A 27,554-nucleotide genomic window follows, 5' to 3' on the forward strand; every position below is an offset into this window, starting at 1 on the left:
ATATAAAATATAAGCACTCACCAATGGCCAGATGTAGGCGATGGCCAAAGTACTGTAGTCTGGTCCACTTTTTCAATTCTGTAGCCTTTACTACATTAGCGCCATTGTCTGTTGTGATAGCCACTTGTTTGTCACTTGTTGTCCCGGTTTACAAAAACATCCCGCAGAGCGCTGGCTATATTTTCCCCAGTGTGTGATTTGGGGAAATATGCAACTTCCAGACACCGTGTTGTCAGTTCAAAGTCAATGTTGAGAAAATGAACAGTAAAGCTCGTAAAGGGCTCACTTTTGCGACTGGACCATAGATCCGTAGTGCTGGCGTAAAAGTCCACTTGACTCAGCTCAGTCTTTACAGTCACTACACATACGTTGGAGAAGTATGTTTGCGACTGAACTTGATATCTGCGGTCCACTTCCTTCATTAGATCCAAAAAACCTTCTTTTTCCATGGTGGTATCATGCATTTAGCAATGTAACGTGCAACAGCTGCGGTAATAGCTTTGTGGCACTTTGAAGTTTTCTCATACGGGGTGATACTTGCAAAACTGTCATTTCTGGTTTGGCGGTATTTGACTTGAAAACTGCATATAGCTTCTTGTGGTTGTGCTCCATGTGACTGTAGGTTGGTTGTATTTCCTGTGGATGTAGCCACTATTTTTCGACATGACTTGCACAGTACCTGCGTCTGTGCTATGTCCTCTCTCCTGAAGCCGAAATAGTCCCATATTCCAGACGTGCTATTCTTTTTAGGTACAAGTTGTTCGCTGTTTTTTTTTTTTCCTCGCTCAGTTCATCCAATCCCGTGTCCGCCATTGCGTCTATCTGTGCTCTGCTGTTGAGCGGCTTTAGCCAATAGGAGAACAGTACATACGAGGGTGGGAGACTGGGAGCATTTACGGGCGCATCTGATTGGTCAAACGCAGAAAAACACAAAACTCGTGCTACAAAGCAAACAATAACATATACAATTCCAAATTTATCGCACGTGTCTGTGATAGACGTGTTGTACGTTCCATCATCGCAATGACGATATTTTTGCGATATATCGCCCAGCCGTACTACACTCCACCCCTTAGTTCCAGCGGGCTTGTAGCGCTGCTCCTGAGTGTCGCCTGCATCGGGCTCGTTTGTGGGTGAATGTCGCATGGTCTTCATCCTGCTGGTTTTAGAACCCGGACTGTGGAATCTGGTTGAGTCTGCTCCTGCGTGAGTGTTGGGTCAGTGTACTGGTGTAACGGAGTGGTGTCCTTATGACAGAAGTCATCATGTTTTATCCTGAACTGTGATGTGTTCTCTCAGAGCTGGTTCTGTGGGTTTTCAGGAGAACTCCGCTATCCTGAAGGAGTTGGTGGAACTTCGAGCTCAGAAATCTTCTCTGCTCGGCTTCAGCACGCATGCCGACTTCGTCCTGGAGATGAACATGGCCAAGTCTGGAAAGAAGGTGGCCAACTTCTTGGGTGAGTTTCTGCAACACTGAAACAGCTGCCTGTGTGTGTGTGTGTGTGTGTGTGTGTGTGTGTATATATATATATATATATATATATATATATATATATATATATATATATAAATAACAGCAAAACTCCACCAGGCTGTGTGCGGGTGAAGGGCCAGGAAGGAGAAGGGACAAACGACTCCACCACACAGAGGATCTTCAGTTCAAGTAGCTGTCAGAAAGAACCTCGCTCCCGCTGAAAGCGCCTCATGAATCGTGTGTGTTCATTTCAGAGGAGCTGGTCTGTAAACTGAAGCCACTGGGTGATGAAGAACAATCAGTCATTCTCAAACTAAAGGAGAAGGAATGTGAAAAAAGAGGTTTACCTTTCAACTGGAAGCTGTATGCTTGGGACACACGCTACTTCATGACCCAGGTAAGTCCTGCATCTGGGCAAGACTGACTACATCCTATTAGTTCCTGAAGCAGGTTAGTTAGTTAAATCACTTATGCATCCACAGTTCATTGATCATGTAAGAGCTGCTACACCTGGTACTCCATCAGCAAGGAAAGTCCTGGTACACCTGGACCACTTCTTTGAGTCTGAGAAAGACCTGCTGCTTCCACCACCTGGGTGCCATGAAGGGCCCATGTAATGGCCTCATCGCACTGAGCTATCTGCTCTTTAACATCCTGCTCTTACTTCATGTCCTTTGATTCCTGCTGATGGTATGCACCTCAAAATACCACCTCAATGTCACCCAGACTCCCAGGGTCAGCTCTTTCCTGTCTCCTCCATCTGCTGAATCTGTTTTTGTGCTTTGGCCTTGATGTGTATCTGCTGTAAAATGTCATGGTTTCTATTCCAGATATGGATTATATTTAATGGAAAACTATTCATGAGCTTCTGAAGAACTAAACAATACTTCTTGTTTTAGCTGCTGCCATTAGGGGGCACCACAGCAATCACTCGTCTCCATTTCACCCTGTCCTCTGGATCTTCTGTCTTTCCAACCACCCACATGTCCTCCCTCAGCACATCCATAAACCTCCTCTTTTCCTCCTGCCTGGTGGCTCCATCCTCAGCATCCTTCTCTCTATATACCCTGGGTCCCTCCTCTGCACATGTCCAAACCATCTCAGGCTCACCTCTAACTTTATCTCCAAACTGTCCCACCTGACCTGTCCCTCTATGTTCATTCCTAATTTTGTCCTTTCTCATCACTCCCAAAGACAATCATAACATCTTCAGCTCTGCCTCCTGTCTTTTTGTTAGTGCTGCCGTGTCTAAGCCGTCTAACATAGCTGGTGTCACTCCTGTCTTGTAGACTTTCTCCTTCACTCTTGCTGATATTCTTGAGTCACAAATCCCTCCTGCCACCTTTCTCCACTCACTCCACCCTGCCTGCCCAGATTGAGGGAGATTATCAATGGTCTTGTATGTCTTCCATTTTCTTACAGTTGCTCCCATAGTTGAGTTATTCACACCAACCTGCTTGACTATTGTAGATTCACTCTTCCCAGCCTGGTGCACATCTACAATGTTCTTCCTGGTGTCCTTCGACAGCTCTTTGGTCTTGGCCATGGTTGAGTTTGGAGTCTGACTTTTTGAGGCTGTGGACAGGTGTCTTTTATACAGATAGAGTTTAAACAGGTGCCATTAATCCAGGTAACAGGTGGAGGACAGAAAAGCTTCTTAAAGAAGAAGTTACAGGTCTGCTTGTTTGTGGGTGACCAAATACTTATTTTCCACCACAGTTTACAAATACATTATTTAAAAATCCTACAATTTGATTTCCTGTATTTTTTTTCTCGTTTTGTCTCTCATAGTTGAAGTGTACCTATGTTACAAAATTACAGACCTCTCATCTTTCTAAGTAGAACTTGCACAATCAGGGGCTGACTAAATACTTTTTTGCCCCACTGTAACACACTCCAGAAATCTTCTTTCTCCTTCAGCTCACATCCTACCTGTGCGGCATATGCACTGATGATATTCATCATCATCCCTTCAACTTCCATCTTCACACTCATCACCCTGTCAGACACACGCTTAACCTCCAACACACTCTTAACACACACTTCCTTTAAAATGACCCCAACACCATTTCTCCTCCTATCCTCACCATCATACAATGACTTGAACCCTCCTCCTATGCTCCTGCTCTTACTTCCCTTCCACTTGATCTCTTGAAGAGACAGTATGTCTACCTTTCCTTTCTCCTCTTCATCATGTCAGCCAGTTCTCTCCCTTTACCAGTCATACATTCAAAGTCCTGACTTACTTCCACCATTCAGCCTTTCCTCCTCTCCTGCCTCCTCTGGACACGTTCTCCTTTTCTTTGCCCAGCACTCACCCAGTTTTCACCAGCACCCTGTTGGACAGCAGTACCAGTAATGACCTCGTTAACCCAGGCCTTGACTGATCCAGTATGGAAATTTGATTCCAACTCAGAAAGCACCGGCTGTACACCCCATGTTGTGGAGTTAGGAACCACTCACTCACTCATCTTCAACAGCTTACTCCATTTAAGGGCCACAGGGAGCTGGAGCCTATCCCAGCAGTCACAGGGTGTGAGGCAGGTTCACCCTGGACAGGACCCCAGTCTGTCACAGGGACACATGTAGACAAACAAACACACCTATGGACAATTTAAAGTTTCCAATCCACCTAACCTGCATGTCTTTGGATGTGGGAGGAAGCCAGAGCACCCGCAGGGAACCCACACAGACACGGGGAGAACATGCAAACTCCACACAGAAAGGCCACAGGTGGAAATTGAACCCATGACCTTCTTGCTGTGAGGCAACAGTGCTAACCACTAAGGCACCGCACTGCTCAGTTAGGAACCAAATATAACAAAAGTCAAATTTGGAGGGGAAAAAGTAAGAACAGCTGATGACCAACAAACTGAGAGGAAGACAGCATTTAGACTGTCATGTCTCCTGAGGTGTGCACAGGTTTTCTGGCTTTGTGCTGCTCAGATTACAAAATGAGCACTTTAAAGTTCTGTTCTTATCTTCATTTTTGTCATCGTCTTCTCTCTCCTGTTCTTTCTTCTTCTCTTCTGCTTCATCTTCCAACTTCTACATGGCTGCTTCCTTCACCTCCTTTCCTTTCTTTTCTCTTTGCTGTTTGTGTCCTTTCCTCCCAGGTCGAGGAGCTGCACTACGCTGTGGACCAGAACAAGTTAAAGGAGTATTTTCCCATGGAGGTGGTGACTCAGGGTCTCCTGGACATCTACCAGGAGCTGCTGGGTCTGAGCTTTGAGCAGGTTGAAAATGCTGCCGTCTGGCATCCTGACGTCACGCTGTACTCTGTGAAGGACTGCAGCAGCGGGGAGATGATTGGCCAGTTCTACCTGGACCTGTACCCCAGGTGAGGAGCCCAATGAGTCGAGTCTCGTGGAGATGATTAATGACTTATGCTTACTTCCCAAACTGTTGGTCCAGAAGACTGGATTCTCTTGACATTTGGATCAAGCGTTCATGGATCTCTAAGAATGGATCTTCATCACTATTGATTTTGTTGCTCTCCATCCGGCACACAGTTTGATCTTGCTGTCATTGTCTCTGTGCTCGTATCTTCTCTGCACTGATCTGTGTGTTGACCCTGTGTGTCGGCAGAGACGGTAAATATGGACATGCCGCCTGTTTTGGACTGCAGCCGGGCTGTCTCCTGTCCGACGGCACACGTCAGATGTCTGTGGCAGCTATGGTGGCCAATTTCAGCAAGCCCATGGCCGATGCCCCGTCGTTGCTCCAGCACGATGAGGTGGAGACCTATTTCCATGAGTTTGGACACGTCATGCACCAGCTGTGTGCCAAGGTGAGCTCTTGAACGCGTCGTAACAGCAGCGTAATGTTTGCAGATAGTGTTGGAGGATTCACACACAGTCGGTGTTTGAAATGCAGGCAGACTATGCCATGTTCAGCGGGACGCATGTTGAGCGGGACTTTGTGGAAGCTCCGTCTCAGATGCTGGAGAACTGGGTTTGGGAGAAGGAGCCGCTGCAGAGGATGTCCCGACACTACAAGACCGGCGACGCCATTCCTGACGACTTTCTTGACAAACTTATTAAATCCCGCCTCGCCAACACAGGTGGGTACTACGCAGTGAGCAGTACTACTACATAACCAGTACTACACTGGCTGTAATCCAGAGGATAAACTGACTGAGAGCTCTAAAGTTCAGAGGGTCTTGTGGTTTAAGGAAGGACCGTCTGAGATACAGTAGTGTTCAGAATAATAGTGCTATGTGACTAAAAACATTAATCCAGGTTTTGAGTATATTTCTTATTGTTACATGGGAAACAAGGTACCAGTAGATTCAGTAGATTCTCACAAATCCAACAAGACCAAGCATTCATGATATGCGCACTCTTAAGGCTATGAAATTGGGCTATTAGTAAAAAAAAAAAGTAGAAAAGGGGGTGTTCACAATAATAGTAGCATCTGCTGTTGATGCTACAAACTCAAAACTATTATGTTCAAACTGCTTTTTTATCAATCCTGTGAATCACTAAACTAGTATTTAGTTGTATAACCACAATTTTTCATGATTTCTTCACATCTGCGAGGCATTAATTTTGTTGGTTTGGAACCAAGATTTTGCTGGTTTACTAGTGTGCTTGGAGTCATTGTCTTGTTGAAACACCCATTTCAAGGGCATGTCCTCTTCAACATAAGGCAACATGACCTCTTCAAGTATTTTGACATATCCAAACTGATCCATGATACCTGGTATGCGATATATAGGTCCAACACCATAGTAGGAGAAACATGCCCATATCATGATGCTTGCACCATCATGCTTCACTGTCTTCACTGTGAACTGTGGCTTGAATTCAGAGTTTGGGGGTTGTCTCACAAACTGTCTGCAGCCCTTGGACCCAAAAAGAACAATTTTACTCTCATCAGTCCACAAAATATTCCTCCATTTCTCTTTAGGCCAGTCGATGTGTTCTTTGTCAAATTGTAACCTCTTCTGCACATGTCTTTTATTTAACAGAGGGACTTTGTGGGGGATTCTTGCAAATAAATTAGCTTCACACAGGCGTCTTCTAACTGTCACAGCACTTACAGGTAACTCCAGACTGTTTTTGATCATCCTGGAGATGATCAATGGGTGAGCCTTTGCCATTCTGGTTATTCTTCTATCCATTTTGATGGTTGTTTTCCATTTTCTTCCATGCGTCTCTGGTTTTTTTGTCCATTTTAAAGCATTGGAGATCATTGTAGATGAACAGCCTATAATTTTTTGCACCTGCCTATAAGTTTTCCCCTCTCCAATCAACTTTTTAATCAAACTACACTGTTCTTCTGAACAATATCTTGAACGTCCCATTTTCCTCAGGCTTTCAAAGAGAAAAGCATGTTCAACAGGTGCTGGCTTCATCCTTAAATAGGGGACACCTGATTCACACCTGTTTGTTCCACAAAGCTGACGAACTCATTGACTGAATGCCACACTACTATTATTGTGAACACCCCCTTTTCTACCTTTTTTTTACTAATAGCCCAATTTCATAGCCTTAAGAGTGTGCATATCATGAATGCTTGGTCTTGTTGGATTTGTGAGAATCTACTGAATCTACTGGTACCTTGTTTCCCATGTAACAATAAGAAATATACTCAAAACCTGGATTAATCTTTTTAGTCACATAGCACTACTATTATTCTGAACACTACCGTAAGTGACACGACAGAGTTACAAGATCCTCAAGAAGATGTAACTTAAGTTTTGTATTTTGTTACGTTGTGTGCAGCTGAATGATTTAAGTGTGTCCACCAGGGGGCAGCGTTGAACTGTCTCTGGCAGCAGAGTATCTTCATGCTGATAATCTGACAGCAGTTATTCTGACATGTTTCTTAAAACTGCATATCAACAAACTCACTCAGTATCTCACCAAAACCACCCGCTGTTTTGGTGGTCTTGTTGGTTTCGCGGACAGATGACGGGATGGTCTGTCCACCATGTCTTCAATCTACGTGTGATCAGCTGAGCTGTTTGCTTGTTTTTACTCAATCTCTATAATAACTTGAAGTCTTTTCCTATGACGCCGTTTTTCTGAGCAGCAACAGATAACAGCCGCTGAAGTTAGCATAACGTCGTCCTATAGGTTCCAATCAATGTTTAGCAGAACGTATTTGGATGACGACAGACGAGAGAAGGTCCGCAGAATTTCTTCTTATTCTCCAGTTAATAGTAGAGTTTGTTGTTGGACTTGTTGTGTATTTTTCATTGGTATCTATAGCGATAAGGAACGACATCATGACTTTTCTGTAATATGTGAGGATATTTTATGCCCTCTGTGTTTTTGAAGTAATCTGATTACAGTTTGAACCGTGGACAGCGGTTACTACAGTTACATCAAGTAGGTTACAGCAAATAGGTCCTTGGTTCAATTACCCCGATGACCACTTCCTGTGTGTGGGCGTCCTCTCGCCATCTGTGTGCGTTTCCTCCAGTCATCAAAATGTGCACATTAGGTTCGTGCGGAGTTCAGCAAGGCGTCATGTGGAGACCTGGAGTCGGACCCCGGCTGCTCCCCCTTGTGGTGGGATTGTGTCTGACTGTAAGTTGGGTAATTAAATGCAGAGGACACCTTTTTAAAAAATAAAACCTTACTTCAGATCCTTCAGCATCGATTTTAAACTGCAGTAAAGTTAAAAATCATGTTTTTTGTACATGTGTGTTGCTGTTCATTTGACTGTCAGACCTTCTGTTTTTGTGTGAACATCTCACTGCTATTGCAGAAATATTTGAGTTTTCATTTATTTTTTTTTAAGTTTAACTTTGTTTTGGATCTCTTGACTGGATTGTTTCCCAGATTGCACCTGGGTGTATGTGTGTGGAATTTCCTGTTTTTCTGTGGGGAGGGAGTCCAGACTGTCATGGTTTTGGGTCCTGATGGACGGGTTCACTGTTCCCCTGCAGGACTCTTTAACCTGAGACAGATCGTTCTGGCCAAGGTGGACCAGGCGCTCCACACCGGGAGCGGCCTTGATGCTGCCGAACTGTACGGACATCTGTGCCAGGAGATCCTGGGAATTCCTGCTTCTGCAGGTGTGTGTGTCTCACGTCAGTTTGTGAACACTAAAACAGATATTTAGGAAAATGAGAGAAGGCTGTAATTTTTTGTTCTGTTACAAGATCCAAATCAAATACAGGTTAGAATATCTAAAATGAAAAGATCAGTAACCCTGCAAAAACAGAGTGAATTTACAAAAATATGTTAACAATTGATAACTCACTCAACTACATTTGGAGAAGAGCTCATGCCCATTTTCTTTGCGCTTGATTTTATGTTCTCAACTTCTACTCTAGCGGTTAGTTGGCTGTCCGGTAGTGTTGACCTCCTTAAAAATCTGGAACCAATTAAGGAAACAATTTGGGCTTGTAGGCCCCTCTGTTCTAATTTCTGTATACAGAAATTGTCTTTGAACCATCGAGAACAGATCAAGCATTTCGGGCCTGGCACAGTAATGGTATAAATTCAGTGAATGACTTATACATAGGCAATATATTTTCATCATTCGAACAACTGTCTACTACTTCTAACCTCCCAAATAGTCATTTTTTCCGTTTTTGTTTTTTTTTTTCCAGATCAGGGCCTTTGTTAAAAAAAATATTCCCACATTTTCCGAACCATCCTCCAGAAACCTTATTAGAAGCCCTACTCTCTACAGAGCCGATAGCTAAAGGATGTATCTCGGTTTTATATAAGTCAATCTGGTCAGCATCTTCAGCGTCCCTCAACGCAATCAAGAATGCATGGGAGGAAAGCCTTAATATTACACTTACTGAGCAACAGTGGAAATCTGCTTTGTCTCTTATTCAAGCATCATCTATTTGTTTCCGTCATAGATTGATTCAATGCAAGGTCTTTTTTAGGGTTCAATTATACGAAGGCGAGATTAGCAAAAATGTTTCACTCTGTTAGCGATACATGTGACAAGTGCAATATGACACTAGCAAATCATACACATGTTTTGGCTGTGTTCCAAGCTGGGACCATTTTGGACATACGTTTTTGATGTGCTGAGTAGGGCCTATCATTGCACTATTACCCCCAATTCCATTTCAGCAATCTTTGGTATTCCCCCTATTTCAGGCCTGCCAAAAGCACTTAAACGGGCCCTGGCGTTCACTACGCTTCTGGCCCGGATTCTTTTGAATTGGAAATTGCCCCATGCCCCTTCACATGCCCGCTGGGTTCGTGAAGTACTTTACAACCTTAGATTAGAGAAGCTGAGGTTTTCAATTAATGGCTCTGTTAAAACTTTCCATAACACCTGGGATCCTTTTTTTTTTACAATATATTGACTCACTGAATATTGTATACGTTTTGGAGGATGATTAGAATGGATGTGTTTTTTGTTTTTTGTTTTTTTGCGATGGGTGTCTATTTGGCCCTTAGAAGGGGAGAGGTGGGTGGGTGGGTTTTGACATGTAGCGATTTTTGTAAACTGAATTAATGTTTAAATTGTTCTGTGCTATATGTTAGGTTCAATTTAAAAATGTTCAATAAATAAAGTTGGAAAAACAAAAAAAAAAACAATTGATAAAACTCAAATCCCACCCCTGCCACATTTCTCCATGTAATGTGGAGTTGCGTCAGGAAGGGCATCCGGCGTAAAACTTGTGCCAATTCAATATGCAGAACCACCTTGGATTTGCTGTGGCGACCCCGAGTGAAAACAAGGGAGCCGCCGAAGGGGCTTACTAGGACAGGAGGGTTACAGAAACAGACACCACACCCATCTATGGCTGGACCTGCACCTCAAACAGAGAGGAAAAAACAGAATCAGGCATCAGAAAGACAAGAAATACAGTATAATTTGTCAGCATTAAGCAACAAGAAAAGCAGAAGAAATACTAAGGTGATTGCCGGCCACTAGCCCTAAGCTTCACTAACGAACCCAGACTTTAGGAAAGTTGAGGTCGCGGCCCATTCCGTTTACTAATAAAATTAATTAAAAAGGGTAAAAAGCATAGTAACGTACTATGCCAGTATGCTAGCCATACGAAAGGGAAAATAAGTGCGTCTTAAGTCTGGACTTGAAAGTCTCCACAGAATCTGACTGTTTTATTGATGCAGGGAGATCATTCCACAGAACAGGGGCACGATAAGAGAAAGCTCTATGACCTGCAGACTTCTTATTCACCCTAGGGACACAAAGTAGTCCTGCACCCTGAGAACGCAAAACCCGAGCCAGTACGTAGGGTTTAATTAGGTTAGCTATGTAGGGAGGTGCCAGTCCGTGAACAATTTTATAGGCTAGGAGCAGAACCTTAAAACCTTAAAAAGACAGGAAGCCAGTGAAGAGACACCAAAATTGGTATGATGTGGTCAAACTTTCTGCTTCCTGTCAAAAGTCTGGCAGCAGCATTTTGAACCAGTTGGAGACCCCTAATGCTGGACTGCGGTAAACCAGAAAATACAACATTGCAGTAGTCCAGTCTAAGAGACGAACGCATGAATCAGGGTCTCATCATCAGCCATAGACAGGATGGGACAATTCTTCACTATATTTGGCAGGTGGGAGAAAGCAGTCCTAATAATATCTCTAATATGGAGGTCAAAGGACAACGTAGGATCAAAAATTACTCCAAGATTCTTCACTTTGTCAGTGTGATGTATGACACACGTACCTAGGCTAAGTGTTAACTGGTGAAATTAATGCCGACATCTCACTGGACCAAGAACCGTCATTTCAGTCTTATCAGAGTAAAAGTAGGAAGTTGTTAGACATCCAGCTTCTCACTGATGCAAGGCGATCTTCTAAGGATTTTATGTGGATGAGATTACCAGCAGTTATCTGCATGTGTAACGGCGTATCATCAGCATAGCAGTGAAAGGTAATCCCAAAATGCCACAATATGTGCCCAAGGGGAGCTATATAAGGGGAGAAAAGCAGGGGGCCTAAGACAGGCCCCTGTTGAACTCCAAATTTCATGTCACTAAGGTTAGAGGTAGTGTTACTGTACAAAACAGGTAGAACGACTGGTCAGGTATGATGTCAGCCATGCAAGGGCACTCCCAGTAATCCCAAAATAATTTTCCAGCCTATCAAGTAGAATATGATGATCCACTGTATCAAATGCAGCACTGAGATCTAACAGCAACAGAACCGTAGTGGTGTCTGAATCCATTGTAAGCAGAAGATCATTCACCACTTTAGTGAGAACCGTCTCTGTGGAATGATATTTTCTAAAAGCAGACTGCAGTGGTTCAAAGAGATTATTCTCAGTAAGACAGTCCACGAGCTGCCGTGACACCACTTTTTCCAGAATTTTAGAGCAAAATGATAGATTTTATATCAGCCAATAGTTTTTCAATACACTAGGGTCAAGATTAGATTTCTTAAGTAATGGTTTAATCACTGCAGATTTGAAACATTTAGGAACAGATCCAGAAGTTAAAGAAAGATTAATTTCCAGCACAGTCGGCCCAAGAGTGGACCACAGGTCCTTAAACAGTTTTGTTGGTATAGGATCAAATAAACAGGTTGTGCTTTTTGCAGATGTAGGAGTTTCATCAGCATGCCCAGTGTGATACTATCACATTTTGTAAATCTAGGTAATACTTCAGTAATTGTGCCCACCTCAATAGCAGGGTGTAGTGGCTGGGTTAAGGCATGCTGGGATATGTTTAACCTAATGTCTTCTATTTTCTTCTCAAAGTAATCCAGGAAATCCTGTGCTGTTAAAGGAGAGTGAACTACAGGTGGTTGTCCATGAATAATTGTTGCCACTGTGTCGAACAAGAACTTTTAGTCGTGCTTGTTTTTGTTGATCAAATCAGAGTAGTAGGTCCGGTTTGTAGCCAATAATGCATGCTTATAGTCTAAGATAGCATCACGCCATGCAAGGTGGAATACTTCTAATTTTGAACTATGCCATTTCCATTCTAGACCTCTAGCCTTATGCTTGAGGTCATGCAAGTAATCATTGAACCAAGGTGACTGTGTTTTGGGGGGTCATGGTTTTAATAAAGGTGGTGCAATCGTGTCAAGTGTAGTTTTGAGCACTGAGTTTAAACTATCCACAAGACTGTCTACTGATTGGGCATTTTCTAAACATGAAGCAAAGATATCAGGCAGTGTAGCTTTGAGTTCAGTCATAGTTGAGGAGTTGATGCATCACAGGAGTGATATATTGTAAGATTGTTGTTCCACTAAACATGGCAGCAAAAGTGTAAACCTAATAAGTGAGTGATCAGAGGCCACCAATGCAAGAGGGGTGATATCGATATTCGTGACAGCAATACTACGTACGAGAACCAAATCCAGGGTATTTGCACTAATGTGCATCGAATCCTGAATGCATTGCTGAAATCCTAATGCATCCACAATTTTCATAAATGATTTGCAGAAGGGATCAGAAGGCTTATTTGAATGTTAGTCACCAATAATCAGAATGTTATCTGCACTAGTTGACAAGTTAGAGATGAATGCACCAAATTCATCTAAGAATTCAGAATATGGGCCAGGAGGCCTATATACAGTGACAAAGTAATACGGCTGATTTTTATTCTTCTGACCCTGGCAATACGTAGCATCGTGAGCAGAGCAGAGAATCAGATGCTCAAACAAGTTATGTTTGTGAACCCCAACAGCTAATAAACTAAACCTAGATTTATAAATAAGAGCAACACCCCCCCCCCCCCCCTTGCTTCGCATCATGAGGGACGTGACTAAATGTGTATGCCGGTGGGCAGGCCTCATTTAAGGGGAGGACAGCTCTAGGTTTAAGCCAGGTTTCACGTAACCCAATCATATCTAAGTGATGATCAATAATTAGATCATTAATCAACAATGATTTTGAGGATAGTGATCTTATGTTAGTGAGACCCAGACTAAGTACCTCAGTGGGGTTGACAGTTGGACTGTTTGTATTTAGGGGTGGTTCCAGAGTAGCATATATAAGATGCCTGTAAGTAGGTTTAGGTTTGAAACATTCCATGCGGGTTGTATGTAGCAGACAAAATATTTGATATTGCTGGAACAATTTCAACGCCATCCAGTGTAGTAATGGGTATTACGTTTTCAAAGCATATCCCTGTCTGAATTTTATGGACACGTCTACGGAAACAGGCCAGAGTCTCAACTTGTTGAGTTTCCCTCCCTGGCTGATAAACTGCACTATCACCATTGTGGATTATCTGCACTAATTTCAAACACAAAGTGGAATTACCATTTAATAGAAACTGAATAAACACAAATGGTTCCAGAACATTGCGTTGGGACAGTGCTTAAGGAGTGAAACTGGGGTGGTGGTCCCCATATTTTAAAAAGGGGACCAGAGAGTGTGTGCCAGTTATGTGGGCATCACACTACTCAGCCTCCCTGGTAAAGTCTACTCCAGGGTGCTGGAAAGGAGGGTTCAGGCGATAGTCGAGCGTCTGATTGAAGAGGAACAATGAGGGTTCCGTCCTGGTCGTGGAACAACCGACCAGCTCTTCACTCTCACAAGGATGCCTGTCCAGTCTACATGTGTTTTGTGGAATTGAAGGCGTATGATCGGGTACCGTGGGAGATACTGTGGGAGGTGCTGCGGGAGTATGGAGTGAGGGGGTCCCTTCTCAGGGCTGTCCACCCTCTGTATGCACAAAGCGAGAGCTGTGTTTGGGTGCTCAGCAGTAAGTCGGACTCGTTTCCGGTGGGGTTTGGCACCTGCCAGGGCTGCGCCTTGTCACCAATCCTGTTTGTGATATTCATGGACAGGATATGGAGGCGTAGTCGGGGGGAGGAGGGTTTCCAGTTTGGGGGGCTCAGGGTCTCATCACTGCTTTTTGCAGATGATGTGGTCTTGTTGGCTTCATCGGCTGGTGACCTCCAACACTCACTGGATCGGTTGCAGCTGGGATGAGGATCAGCACCTCTAAATCTGAGGCCATGGTTCTCAGCAGGACACTGATGGATTGCCTACTCCGTATAAGGAATGAGGTCTTGCCCCAAGTGAAGGAGTTCAAGTTGTACCTCGGGGTGTTCACGAGTGAGGGGACAATGGAGCGTGAGATTGACCGGAGAATCGATGCAGCAAGGGCGGTGTTGCATTCACTCTACCATACTGTTGTGACAAAAAAGGAGCTGAGCCAAAAGGCGAAGATCTTGATCTACTGGTCAGTCTTTGTTCCTACTCTCACCTATGGTCATGAGGGTTGGGTCATGACTGAAAGAACTACATTGCAGGTACAAGCGGCTGAAATGGGCTTTCTTAGGAGGGTGGCCGGTGTTTCCCTTAGAGATAGGGTGGGGAGCTCTGAGTAGACCCGCTGCTCCTTCACGTTGAAAGGAGCCAGCTGAGGTGGTTCAGGCATCTGGTAAGGATGCCCCCTGGGTGCCTTCCTAGGGAGGTGTTCCAGGCACATCCACCTGGGAGAAGACCCTGGGGAAGACCCAGGACTAGGTGGAGAGATTATATCTCCACACTGGCCTGGGAACGCCTCGGGATCCCCCAGTCAGAGGTGGTCAATGCGGCCCGGGAAAGGGAAGTCTGGGATCCCCTGCTGGAGCTGTTGCCCCCGCGACCCTACACCAGAAAAGCGGTTGAAGTTGAGTGAGTGGTTATAGAGAAACGTGTTCACAGGAGACAACAAACAATAGCAGCTGGCATGTTTAGGGCTTTAAGAGCTGCCACTTGTGAAAACATCATGACCTCACAGCAGCGTGACCATACCAGCTTTATTTATAAAGCACCCTAAGACAGCCAGCTCTGACAAAGTGCTGTACACTAAAAACAAAACAAGTTAAAATACAATACAATGAAGATAAGAAGCAATAAATGCAACTTAAAACATTATCAAACTCAGCCTCATTTGTGTCAAAAGCCAAGGAATAAAAATAGGTTTTTAAACAAGCTTTGAAACTGACCAATGAGCATGTCTCCCTCATACCCAGAGGCAAGCTGTTCCACAGTTTGGGAGCAATGACAGACAAAGCCCTGTCCCCTCTGAGCTTTCTTTTCAACTCGGGCACTAGTAGGAACAGCTGGTCAGCCGACCTAAGAGACGGACTAGGTGCATAAGGCCGAAGAAACCCAGAGAGGTACAACGGAGCTTGACCATGGAGAGACTCAAAAACGAACATAAGAATCTTAAAATGGACCCTAAAATGAACCAGCAACCAATGAAGTGTGGCCAGGACAGGGGTCATATGTTCCCTCCTCCACTCTCCTATCAGAAGCCGTGCCGCAGCATTCTGGACCAACTGTAGATGGGAGAGAAGTGTATGATTTCCTCCCACATAAAGCGAATTGCAGTAATCCAGATGAGATGATACAAAAGCGTGAATGACCGTCTGGAAATATTGCCTGGAAAGAAAAGTTTTCAATGTTATACGCCGCAAGTGATAAAAACCAGATTTCACTACTGCTGCAATTTGACTGTCCAGTTTAAGATCATGATCCATCTTAAAACCAAGATTAAGAATAACTGGCTTAAAATATGCCTCCAGGGGTCCCAAAACAACAGAGGAGGACTCACAAAGCATACTAGGTCCAAAAACCGCCTACTCTGGTTTCTTTTCATTAAAACTCAGAAAATTCAGGGCAAGCCAGGCTTTAATATCTTCTAAACACTCCAAGAGCCGTTTTAAAGACTGACCATGCCCCTGAGCCACCGGCAGATAAATCTGACAATCATCTGCATAGCAGTAAAATAAGATCCCATGTCTTCTGAAAATAGTCCCGAGAGCCAGTAAATATAAAGTAAACAGAGGCCTCAAAATGGAGCCCCATGGGACACCATGTGCCAAAGGGACTGCAAAAGATTCAAAGCCATCGACATACACAGAAAATGACCTGTCTGTCGGACAGGACCAGAACCATTCAAGCACGGTACCACCAATGCCCACCAAGTGATGTAGTTGGGATAATAAAATACTGTGGTCAGCTGTGTCAAAGGCAGCCGTTAGATCCAGCAAAACCAAGACAACAGAGTTACCTGCGTCACATGCAAGAAAAATGTTATTAAAAACCTCAAGTAACATGGACTCTGTGGTATGAAGTGGCTTAAAACATGACTGAAATTCTTCCAAAATTCCATTTTCATTCAAAAAATTGCTTTGTTCACAATAACCATTTTTTTTCTGAAACTTTAAACAGGAAAGGCAGTTTAGAAATGGGTCTGTAATTGAGCAAAACAGAGTGATCGAGACTGGGTTTTTTCAGCAAAGGCCGGAACACTGCACATTTGAATTTTGCCGGAACCACCCCAGAAGACAAACTATGACCCATGTTTATATTATAAGCCAATACTGGGGTAGGACAGGGAATGTCTTTCACCGTCCAGCGTCCATCCTTTTTGGAGGACACAGACACCTCCCGTGTATCAATCCACTTTAGAAACACCAGAGGCCCCCATCTTATAGATCTTTTTTCAGATTTTTTTATTTATTTATTTATTTATTTATTTTTTATGAGAGCATTTGCCCTTCCTCTGGGGCATCCTCGTCTGTTCTCACTGTATGTGCCACATGCCCCAAACTTCATGTTAGCCAGGTCCATGAACAGTTTAGGACTCGTGTAAAAATTGTCCATGTAAATGTGATACCCAGTACCAAGCGAGGATGGCTGGATCAGGTTCATGACCACATCATACGACAGCCCGTGCTCACTTGTGGTGAGCGTGTCTCTGCTGCGCATCTGAGCGTAGATCTGGATGTGGAAACAGAAGCGCACGCTCCAACCCTCTGTTCAGATCTCCGTGTGCATGTTGGTGGATCCACCTGTTTTGGTTGCTCCTCCAGCACCAGAATCCTCACTGTCTGTTTGACTCTGATGACGCGCTGCACGATCCGTCTTCCTTCAGTTCAAAAAATAACTGAAGTGCTTGCTCCACATTCATAACGCCTCAGTTTTACAAAAAAAAAAACAAACAACAACAAAAAACTAACCACACACACTTTCCACCAGTAACAAAGAGAAAGCGACCACACAATCAGACCCACGTGGGGTGGGTCGGCGGGCTGTGATCAAACACACATGGGGTTAGTGAACACATGGGGTTAGTGACTTCTGATCAATCAATCAATCAATCAATTTTTTTATATAGCGCCAAATCACAACAAACAGTTGCCCCAAGGCGCTTTATATTGTAAGGCAAGGCCATACAATAATTATGTAAAACCCCAACGGTCAAAACGACCCCCTGTGAGCAAGCACTTGGCTACAGTGGGAAGGAAAAACTCCCCCTTAACAGGAAGAAACCTCCAGCAGAACCAGGCTCAGGGAGGGGCAGTCTTCTGCTGGGACTGGTTGGGGCTGAGGGAGAGAACCAGGAAAAAGACATGCTGTGGAGGGGAGCAGAGATCGATCACTAATGATTAAACGCAGAGTGGTGCATACAGAGCAAAAAGAGAAAGAAACAGTGCATCATGGGAACCCCCCAGCAGTCTACGTCTATAGCAGCATAACTAAGGGATGGTTCAGGGTCACCTGATCCAGCCCTAACTATAAGCTTTAGCAAAAAGGAAAGTTTTAAGCCTAATCTTAAAAGTAGAGAGGGTGTCTGTCTCCCTGATCTGAATTGGGAGCTGGTTCCACAGGAGAGGAGCCTGAAAGCTGAAGGCTCTGCCTCCCATTCTACTCTTACAAACCCTAGGAACTACAAGTAAGCCCGCAGTCTGAGAACGAAGCGCTCTAATGGGGTAATATGGTACTACGAGGTCCCTAAGATAAGATGGGACCTGATTATTCAAAACCTTATAAGTAAGAAGAAGAATTTTAAATTCTATTCTAGAATTAACAGGAAGCCAATGAAGAGAGGCCAATATGGGTGAGATATCCTCTCTCCTTCTAGTCCCCGTCAGTACTCTAGCTGCAGCATTTTGAATTAACTGAAGGCTTTTTAGGGAACTTTTAGGACAACCTGATAATAATGAATTACAATAGTCCAGCCTAGAGGAAATAAATGCATGAATTAGTTTTTCAGCATCACTCTGAGACAAGACCTTTCTGATTTTAGAGATATTGCGTAAATGCAAAAAAGCAGTCCTACATATTTGTTTAATATGCGCTTTGAATGACATATCCTGATCAAAAATGACTCCAAGATTTCTCACAGTATTACTAGAGGTCAGGGTAATGCCATCCAGAGTAAGGATCTGGTTAGACACCATGTTTCTAAGATTTGTGGGGCCAAGTACAATAACTTCAGTTTTATCTGAGTTTAAAAGCAGGAAATTAGAGGTCATCCATGTCTTTATGTCTGTAAGACAATCCTGCAGTTTAGCTAATTGGTGTGTGTCCTCTGGCTTCATGGATAGATAAAGCTGGGTATCATCTGCGTAACAATGAAAATTTAAGCAATACCGTCTAATAATACTGCCTAAGGGAAGCATGTATAAAGTGAATAAAATTGGTCCTAGCACAGAACCTTGTGGAACTCCATAATTAACTTTAGTCTGTGAAGAAGATTCCCCATTTACATGAACAAATTGTAATCTATTAGACAAATATGATTCAAACCACCGCAGCGCAGTGCCTTTAATACCTATGGCATGCTCTAATCTCTGTAATAAAATTTTATGGTCAACAGTATCAAAAGCAGCACTGAGGTCTAACAGAACAAGCACAGAGATGAGTCCACTGTCCGAGGCCATAAGATCATCATTTGTAACCTTCACTAATGCTGTTTCTGTACTATGGTGAATTCTAAAACCTGACTGAAACTCTTCAAATAGACCATTCCTCTGCAGATGATCAGTTAGCTGTTTTACAACTACCCTTTCAAGAATTTTTGAGAGAAAAGGAAGGTTGGAGATTGGCCTATAATTAGCTAAGATAGCTGGGTCAAGTGATGGCTTTTTAAGTAATGGTTTAATTACTGCCACCTTAAAAGCCTGTGGTACATAGCCAACTAACAAAGACAGATTGATCATATTTAAGATCGAAGCATTAAATAATGGTAGGGCTTCCTTGAGCAGCCTGGTAGGAATGGGGTCTAATAAACATGTTGATGGTTTGGATGAAGTAACTAATGAAAATAACTCAGACAGAACAATCGGAGAGAAAGAGTCTAACCAAATACCGGCATCACTGAAAGCAGCCAAAGATAACGATACGTCTTTGGGATGGTTATGAGTAATTTTTTCTCTAATAGTTAAAATTTTGTTAGCAAAGAAAGTCATGAAGTCATTACTAGTTAAAGTTAATGGAATACTCAGCTCAATAGAGCTCTGACTCTTTGTCAGCCTGGCTACAGTGCTGAAAAGCAACCTGGGGTTGTTCTTATTTTCTTCAATTAGTGATGAGTAGAAAGATGTCCTAGCTTTACGGAGGGCTGATTAGTGGAAAATTCACAAGCCAGCCAAGCATTGAGGAAGAACGAGTCATATTTCTTCCCACCGCTGTTGCTGCTTGCAGTAGAGAAGGAAATGATCCTTTTGGCTGTGTGTGTGACATAAACGCGCAGCGAAAAATGACAACAGTATTCATGAAAACGAATGGCGTAAAAAATACTCATAAGTCAAGTTATACTAGGCCTATTAACAAAATTTAAAAAGTGCTATAAAGGTTGAAGTCTCCACGTTCAACACGCATTTAAAGGGAGCCTCAGAGTGCAGCAGATTGAGTGTTATGTCAACTTAATTAAGTCATGTGACTTTTTACATGAGGGTATGTCATTTGACTCCAGAGGGTTAAAAAAATGTGGAGAGACAGGATCATAAAAAGAACCAGATTTAATATGCCCTACCACAGCCTCCAAAAATGAAAAGGTCACCAGTTCAAAATGAGTAAAAGTGACAGGACAAGAAACCAAGGCCTGAGGGTCAGACGTAGGATCCAAAATAGAAGCCCTAATATTATCAGCTTTTTAAACTTAAAAAAGCGGGCAAACTTGTTGCATGTATGAGGACAGGCAGCTGGTAGGGCAGGCCCAGAACACACATCCTGTGCAGTATCTAGTACAGAATCAGTGATCTTACACGACACGTGGGTTGTGGCCATGAGAGGAAATGATATTCCCTTCTTGCCTCCTTTACTGTGGTCTGATAACAATGCCAACAGTTTTTCAAGGTTTGAAAACAGTCCTGTAGTCTGTCCTTTTTCCCCACTGCCACAGTCTGAAGTCCAACATGACCTCTGACCTTCTCCTTTAAAGTGTCCCTGCCACGCTATGACGTCTTTACATATTCTTGAAGAATAAAAAAAGCTTTTTCCACGTTGTCTTTTTTTTTTTTTTTTACCATAAAATTACACTGAACAAGGATTTAGACGTTTCGTTAGCCATATGAGAATTTGAATTTTCCGCCTGTGAGTTGACCTACTTTTTCGCTGCGACGGAGGTGACGTCATTCGAGTAGATGTCTCGCAGTGCCGCTCTGTTTACCAACACGGCAGACACGGACAGCGAAGGCATAGTGCGCGGTTATAGCGAAGATTTAAGTGACATATCGATTGTTTTTGAAGAAGATGAAGTTTCTGATGAAGATATTAACGATGTAAATAATGAGCGGCTCCAAACCGTGTATGTTCCAGCCGAACGCGACAGAAAGAGGATGAAGCGCAGCTGACAGCAGCAGCGTTGTGGAGGATGGCACAGAATGGTTTGTTCACTCACCACTTTCTTATAAATGATCATTTATTCCTGACACGGTGTGTTTGTGTATGAACAAATATTATTTCAGCAGCACAGCGTGCTTAAATTCAGGAGTTTGTTCTAAAATCACTGAAAATAAAGTTTCTGTACATTCTGTATATATTTAATCATTTATAAGTCAGTTTCTTGTGATTTCTAATTCTTCACTTTTTATTCAAAGCAAATGATTGAAAATCTTTATCTGAAAAGCTGTAGACCCACATGGGATGGGGAAAAAAAGATTTCTAAATAAAATAAAAAATTTACTTCTATATCTGTCAAATTTTATCAGGATAATATTGTAGAAAAATGTTTATGCTAAATGGAGACTTTAATGTCTAAAATACACATACAGAACATCTGTAATCATAAATTGTATCACATCTAATCTACTTTGAATGAACAGACATCTGAACAAAAAACAGGCTGTTCTGTTTACATGCATATGTATATTTGGAAAACACAAAAATGTCAATGTTCTGTTTTCTTCAGGTGCTCATGTGCACACAGTCAGCCGATGCCTCTCGTGATCGAGTCTCGCTGTTGCAGGGAAATTTCTGCAGTCTTGGCGGAGATGCAACGTGGTGGTGAAAATCCTCAGCGTGTCACACAGCTGGCGAGTTTCTCGATTGTGTGTTTGGATGCAGATGTCCTCAGAGTGGCACACTATGCCCACATGATGCTCCACAGTACGAGTCAGCACATGAAATAGTTAGAAAGTTTAATTTACATGGTTTATAGAAAAAAGTATAAAATATTCAAATACAAAAAGAATGAACTGTTGTTTTGAACATCAATCCATGCTAGTTTTTGGTTGCAGAAAGTATCATCATATCGCATATCGACAATTTGTGCGGTTGTGCTGGGGACACTTGGGAAGGCACAGAAGGGTGGCACTACCAGCTTGTGTTGTATTCAAAATAAGGAGGACTTTTCCATCACCATCATCCGACTACACTGGCTTCCAGTTTCCTCCTCTGGAGTGAGGGGTTGGGCTCATCAGTGGTACCTGGTCCACTTGGCAGCATCAGCCTCAGCTTTGTCCGTTCACGTTGGCTGCTCAGTGGAGGAGAATCATTGGTGGGGATTTCTGTTCGGTTTGGTGTTCTGCAGATCTGAAGAACCTCTTTTGCTGTCACTCATATAGACTGAATAAAATGTTTAACAAATTGTAAAACACTTAACATTTAAATGAAACAAAGTGAAACTTATGTGAAATTGTATTTTTATTCATTTTATCATGCTATATAAAAATATACAAATCTGTTTTGTTTTTCCACATATCACATGTTGGATATGTGGCTAACTTTCTCACTGTGAATCCTCCTCTCTTCCACTAAGGAAAGTATATTCTGAACCGTGGTCTCTCTTGCTTTGTCTGCTTTTGTTGTCAAAATGAAAATGCAGGGAGACAACAAAGTCCTAAAACAGAAGTTAAAACATTAATAAAAACATTGCTTATATACATTAAAAATGCTGTTTGAAAGTTAGGGTGTTATTGAGATAACAGAAGGAGACTCGATCACGAGTGGCATTGGCTGAATGTGTTCACATGAGCACCTGAAAAAAAACAGAACATTGACATTTTTGTGTTTTCCAAATATACATATGCATGTAAACTGAACAGCCTGTTTTTTGTTCAGACTTATTTTCATTCAAAGTAGATTAGATGTGATACAATTTATGATTACAGATGTTCTATATGTGTATTTTAGACATTAAAGTCTCCATTTAGCATAAACATTTTTCTACAATATCCTGATAAAATTTGAAAACAGATATAGAAGTAAATTTTTTCTTTTATTTAGAAATCTTTTTTTCCCCATCCCATGTGGGTCTACAGCTTTTCAGATAAAGATTTGCAATCATTTGCTTTGAATAAAAAGTGAAGAATTAGAAATCACAAGAAACTGACTTATAAATGATTAAATATATACAGAATGTACAGAAACTTTATTTTCAGTGATTTTAGAACAAACTCCTGAATTTAAGCACGCTGTGCTGCTGAAATATTTGTTCATACACAAACACACCGTGTCAGGAATAAATGATCATTTAGAGCAGGGGTAGGCAACCTGTTCCAGAAAGAGCCATGAGGGTGCAGGTTTTCTTTGCAGCCACTGACTCCACCAGGTGATTTTACTGATTATCACTTTGAGCAGATGGAATCGGTTAATCAGTGAAATCACCTGGTGGAGTCAGTGGCTGCAAAGAAAACCTGCACCCTCATGGCTCTTTCTGGAACAGGTTGCCTACCCCTGATTTAGAAGAAAGTGGTGAGTGAACAAACCATTCTGTGCCATACACCACAACGCTGCTGCTGTCAGCTGCGCTTCATCCTCTTTCTGTTGCGTTTGGCTGGAACATACACGGTTTGGAGCCGCTCATTATTTACACCATTAATATCTTCATCAGAAACTTCCTCGTCGTCTTCAAAAACAATCGGTCACTTAAATCTTCGCTATAATCACACACTATGCCTTCGCTGTCCGTGTGCCGTGTTGGTAAACAGAGCTGCGCTGCAACACATTTACTTGAATGATGTCACATCCGTCGCAGCGAAAAAGTAGCTCGCCTCAGAGGCGTAAAATTCAAATTCTCAGATGGGTAACGAAACGTCTAAATCCTTGTTCAGTGTAATTTTATGGTTTTAAAAAAAAACAAATTACAAAGACAACATGTGGAAAAAGCTTTTTTATTCTTCAAGAATATGTAAAAACGTCATAGCGTGGCAGGGACCCTTTAATGAGCTAGTCTTGTCCTTTGTCCTCTGACCTTTCCTTCATGCTCTGCAGGTACCAACATGCCAGCGACCTTCGGCCACTTGGCTGGCGGTTACGATGCGCAGTACTATGGCTACTTGTGGAGCGAGGTTTACTCCATGGACATGTTCTACACTCGCTTCAAGCAGGACGGCATCATGAACCCAAAGGTCAGAGCAAATCAGCACGACTGAAGGAAATCAAAAGAAAAAGCAAAGCTATATTGTAAAGAATTAAACAAATAATTATTAAAATAAACAGTGAACGTTTAATGAGCAATTTGTTACTGTGGACGTGACGACGTCAGACTTGACACAAACTCCTTTCGTTAAATTTGCAATAAATAAAAATCTGAAATGCTCAAACTGGAAGCAGTCCATCTTAGTACAAAGATAAACTTGTAGCTTAGCACAAAGACTAGTAACGAGGTAAGCCACTAGGTCGCTGCACTAGCCTAGCTTAGTGCAGCGACTGGAGGCAAGGTAAACTGGCAGCCTAGCTTAGCAGTAAAATAAGCAGTAGGGTAACCTGCTAGTCTACCTTAACCTAAAGACCTGAAAAGTTGGGGGAAAGTACTGACCTAGATTAGCATAAAGCCCAGAAGGCAGGGAAAGTGAGCCTATCTTAGCATAAAGACAGAAGGCAAGGAAAGTGTAAGCCTAGCTTAGCGTAATGTCCAGAAGGTGGGAAAGTGCTAGCTTTGTTTGTTCAACAATTCCAAATGTCAAGTTTAAATCAATTCAAATCAAATCATTTTTATTTATATAGCGCCAACTCACAACAAACAGTTGCCCCAAGGCGCTTTATATTGTAATGCAAAGCCATACAATAATTACGTAAAAACCCCAACGGTCAAAACGACCCCCTGTGAGCAAGCACTTGGCGACAGTGGGAAGGAAAAACTCCCTTTTAACAGGAAGAAACCTCCAGCAGAACCAGGCTCAGGGAGGGGCAGTCTTCTGCTGCGACTGGTTGGGGCTGAGGGAGAGAACCAGGAAAAAGACATGCTGTGGAGGGGAGCAGAGATCGATCACTAATGATTAAATGCAGAGTGGTGCATACAGAGGAAAAAGAGAAAGAAACACTCAGTGCATCATGGGAACCCCCCAGCAGTCTAAGTCTATAGCAGCATAACTAAGGGATGGTTCAGGGTCACCTGATCCAGCCCTAACTATAAGCTTTAGCAAAAAGGAAAGTTTTAAGCCTAATCTTAAAAGTAGAGAGGGTGTCTGTCTCCCTGATCTGAATTGGGAGCTGGTTCCACAGGAGAGGAGCCTGAAAGCTGAAGGCTCTGCCTCCCATTCTACTCTTACAAACCCTAGGAACTACAAGTAAGCCTGCAGTCTGAGAGCGAAGCGCTCTATTGGGGTGATATGGTACTACGAGGTCCCTAAGATAAGATGGGACCTGATTATTCAAAACCTTATAAGAAGAAGAATTTTAAATTCTATTCTAGAATTAACAGGAAGCCAATGAAGAGAGGCCAATATGGGTGAGATATGCTCTCTCCTTCTAGTCCCCGTTAGTACTCTAGCTGCAGCATTTTGAATTAACTGAAGGCTTTTCAGGGAAGTTTTAGGACAACCTGATAATAATGAATTACAGTAGCCCAGCCTAGAGGAAATAAATGCATGAATTAGTTTTTCAGCATCACTCTGAGACAAGACCTTTCTAATTTTAGAGATATTGCGTAAATGCAAAAAAGCAGTCCTACATATTTGTTTAATATGCGCATTGAATGACATATCCTGATCAAAAATGACTCCAAGATTTCTCACAGTATTACTAGAGGTCAGGGTAATGCCATCCAGCGTAAGGATCTGGTTAGACACTATGTTTCTAAGATTTGTGGGGCCAAGTACAATAACTTCAGTTTTATCTGAGTTTAAAAGCAGGAAATTAGAGGTCATCCATGTCTTTGTCTGTAAGACAATCCTGCAGTTTAGCTAATTGGTGTGTGTCCTCTGGCTTCATGGATAGATAAAGCTGGGTATCATCTGCGTAACAATGAAAATTTAAGCAATGCCGTCTAATAATACTGCCTAAGGGAAGCATGTATAAAGTGAATAAAATTGGTCCTAGCACAGAACCTTGTGGAACTCCATAATTAACCTTAGTCTGTGAAGAAGATTCCCCATTTACATGAACAAATTGTAATCTATTAGATAAATATGATTCAAACCACCGCAGCGCAGTGCCTGTAATACCTATGGCATGCTCTAATCTCTGTAATAAAATTTTATGGTCAACAGTATCAAAAGCAGCACTGAGGTCTAACAGAACAAGCACAGAGATGTGTCCACTGTCTGAGGCCATAAGAAGATCATTTGTAACCTTCACTAATGCTGTTTCTGTACTATGATGAATTCTAAAACCTGACTGAAACTCTTCAAATAGACCATTCCTCTGCAGATGATCAGTTAGCTGTTTTACAACTACCCTTTCAAGAATTTTTGAGAGAAAAGGAAGGTTGGAGATTGGCCTATAATTAGCTAAGATAGCTGGGTCAAGTGATGGCTTTTTAAGTAATAGTTTAATTACTGCCACCTTAAAAGCCTGTGGTACATAGCCAACTAATAAAGATAGATTGATCATATTTAAGATCGAAGCATTAAATAATGGTAGGGCTTCCTTGAGCAGCCTGGTAGGAATGGGGTCTAATAGACATGTTGATGGTTTGGATGAAGTAACTAATGAAAATAACTCAGACAGAACAATCGGAGAGAAAGAGTCTAACCAAATACCGGCATCACTGAAAGCAGCCAAAGATAACGATACGTCTTTGGGATGGTTATGAGTAATTTTTTCTCTAAGAGTTAAAATTTTATTAGCAAAGAAAGTCATGAAGTCATTAGTAGTTAACGTTAAAGGAATACTCGGCTCAATAGAGCTCTGACTGTTTGTCAGCCTGGCTACAGTGCTGAAAAGAAACCTGGGGTTGTTCTTATTTTCTTCAATTCGTGATGAGTAGTAAGATGTCCTAGCTTTACGGAGGGCTTTTTTATAGAGCAACAGACTCTTTTTCCAGGCTAAGTGAAGATCTTCTAAATTAGTGAGACGCCATTTCCTCTCCAACTTACGGGTTATCTGCTTTAAGCTGCGAGTTTGTGAGTTATACCACGGAGTCAGGCACTTCTGATTTAAAGCTCTCTTTTTCAGAGGAGCTACAGCATCCAAAGTTGTCTTCAATGAGGATGTAAAACTATTGACGAGATACTCTAGTCCATCAGAGTAAATGTAAATGTTATTAAGAAATGATCAGACAGAAGGGAGTTTTCAGGGAATACTGTTAAGTTTTCAATTTCCATACCATAAGTCAGAACAAGATCTAAGATATGATTAAAGTGGTGGGTGGACTCATTTACATTTTGAGCAAAGCCAATTGAGTCTAATAATAGATTAAATGCAGTGTTGAGGCTGTCATTCTCAGCATCTGTGTGGATGTTAAAATCGCCCACTATAATTATCTTATCTGAGCTAAGCACTAAGTCAGACAAAAGGTCTGAAAATTCACAGAGAAACTCACAGTAACGACCAGGTGGACGATAGATAACAACAAATAAAACTGGTTTTTGGGACTTCCAATTTGGATGGACAAGACTAAGAGTCAAGCTTTCAAATGAATTAAAGCTCTGTCTGGGTTTTTGATTAATTAATAAGCTGGAATGGAAGATTGCTGCTAATCCTCCTCCTCGGCCCATGCTACGAGCGTTCTGGCAGTTAGTGTGACTCGGGGGTGTTGACTCATTTAAACTAACATATTCATCC

General features: G+C 42.3%; 1 protein-coding gene across 3 annotated transcripts in view; it reads left to right on the forward strand.

The window, feature by feature from the left end:
• Positions 1 to 27,554, forward strand: part of thop1 (thimet oligopeptidase 1) — a 55,501-nt gene that overhangs the window by 25,440 nt on the left and 2,507 nt on the right. For all 3 annotated transcript variants that reach the window (XM_034179323.1, XM_034179322.1, XM_034179325.1), the window contains exons 7-13: positions 1,322 to 1,457; positions 1,729 to 1,871; positions 4,591 to 4,814; positions 5,063 to 5,264; positions 5,351 to 5,537; positions 8,376 to 8,504; positions 23,820 to 23,956. In XM_034179323.1, coding sequence (XP_034035214.1) covers positions 1,322 to 1,457; positions 1,729 to 1,871; positions 4,591 to 4,814; positions 5,063 to 5,264; positions 5,351 to 5,537; positions 8,376 to 8,504; positions 23,820 to 23,956 — 1,158 coding nt within the window. The remainder of the gene's footprint in view (positions 1 to 1,321; positions 1,458 to 1,728; positions 1,872 to 4,590; positions 4,815 to 5,062; positions 5,265 to 5,350; positions 5,538 to 8,375; positions 8,505 to 23,819; positions 23,957 to 27,554) is intronic.

Source organism: Thalassophryne amazonica, chromosome 10, assembly GCF_902500255.1.
Source record: "Thalassophryne amazonica chromosome 10, fThaAma1.1, whole genome shotgun sequence".
NCBI classification, from domain to species: Eukaryota; Metazoa; Chordata; class Actinopteri; order Batrachoidiformes; family Batrachoididae; genus Thalassophryne; species Thalassophryne amazonica.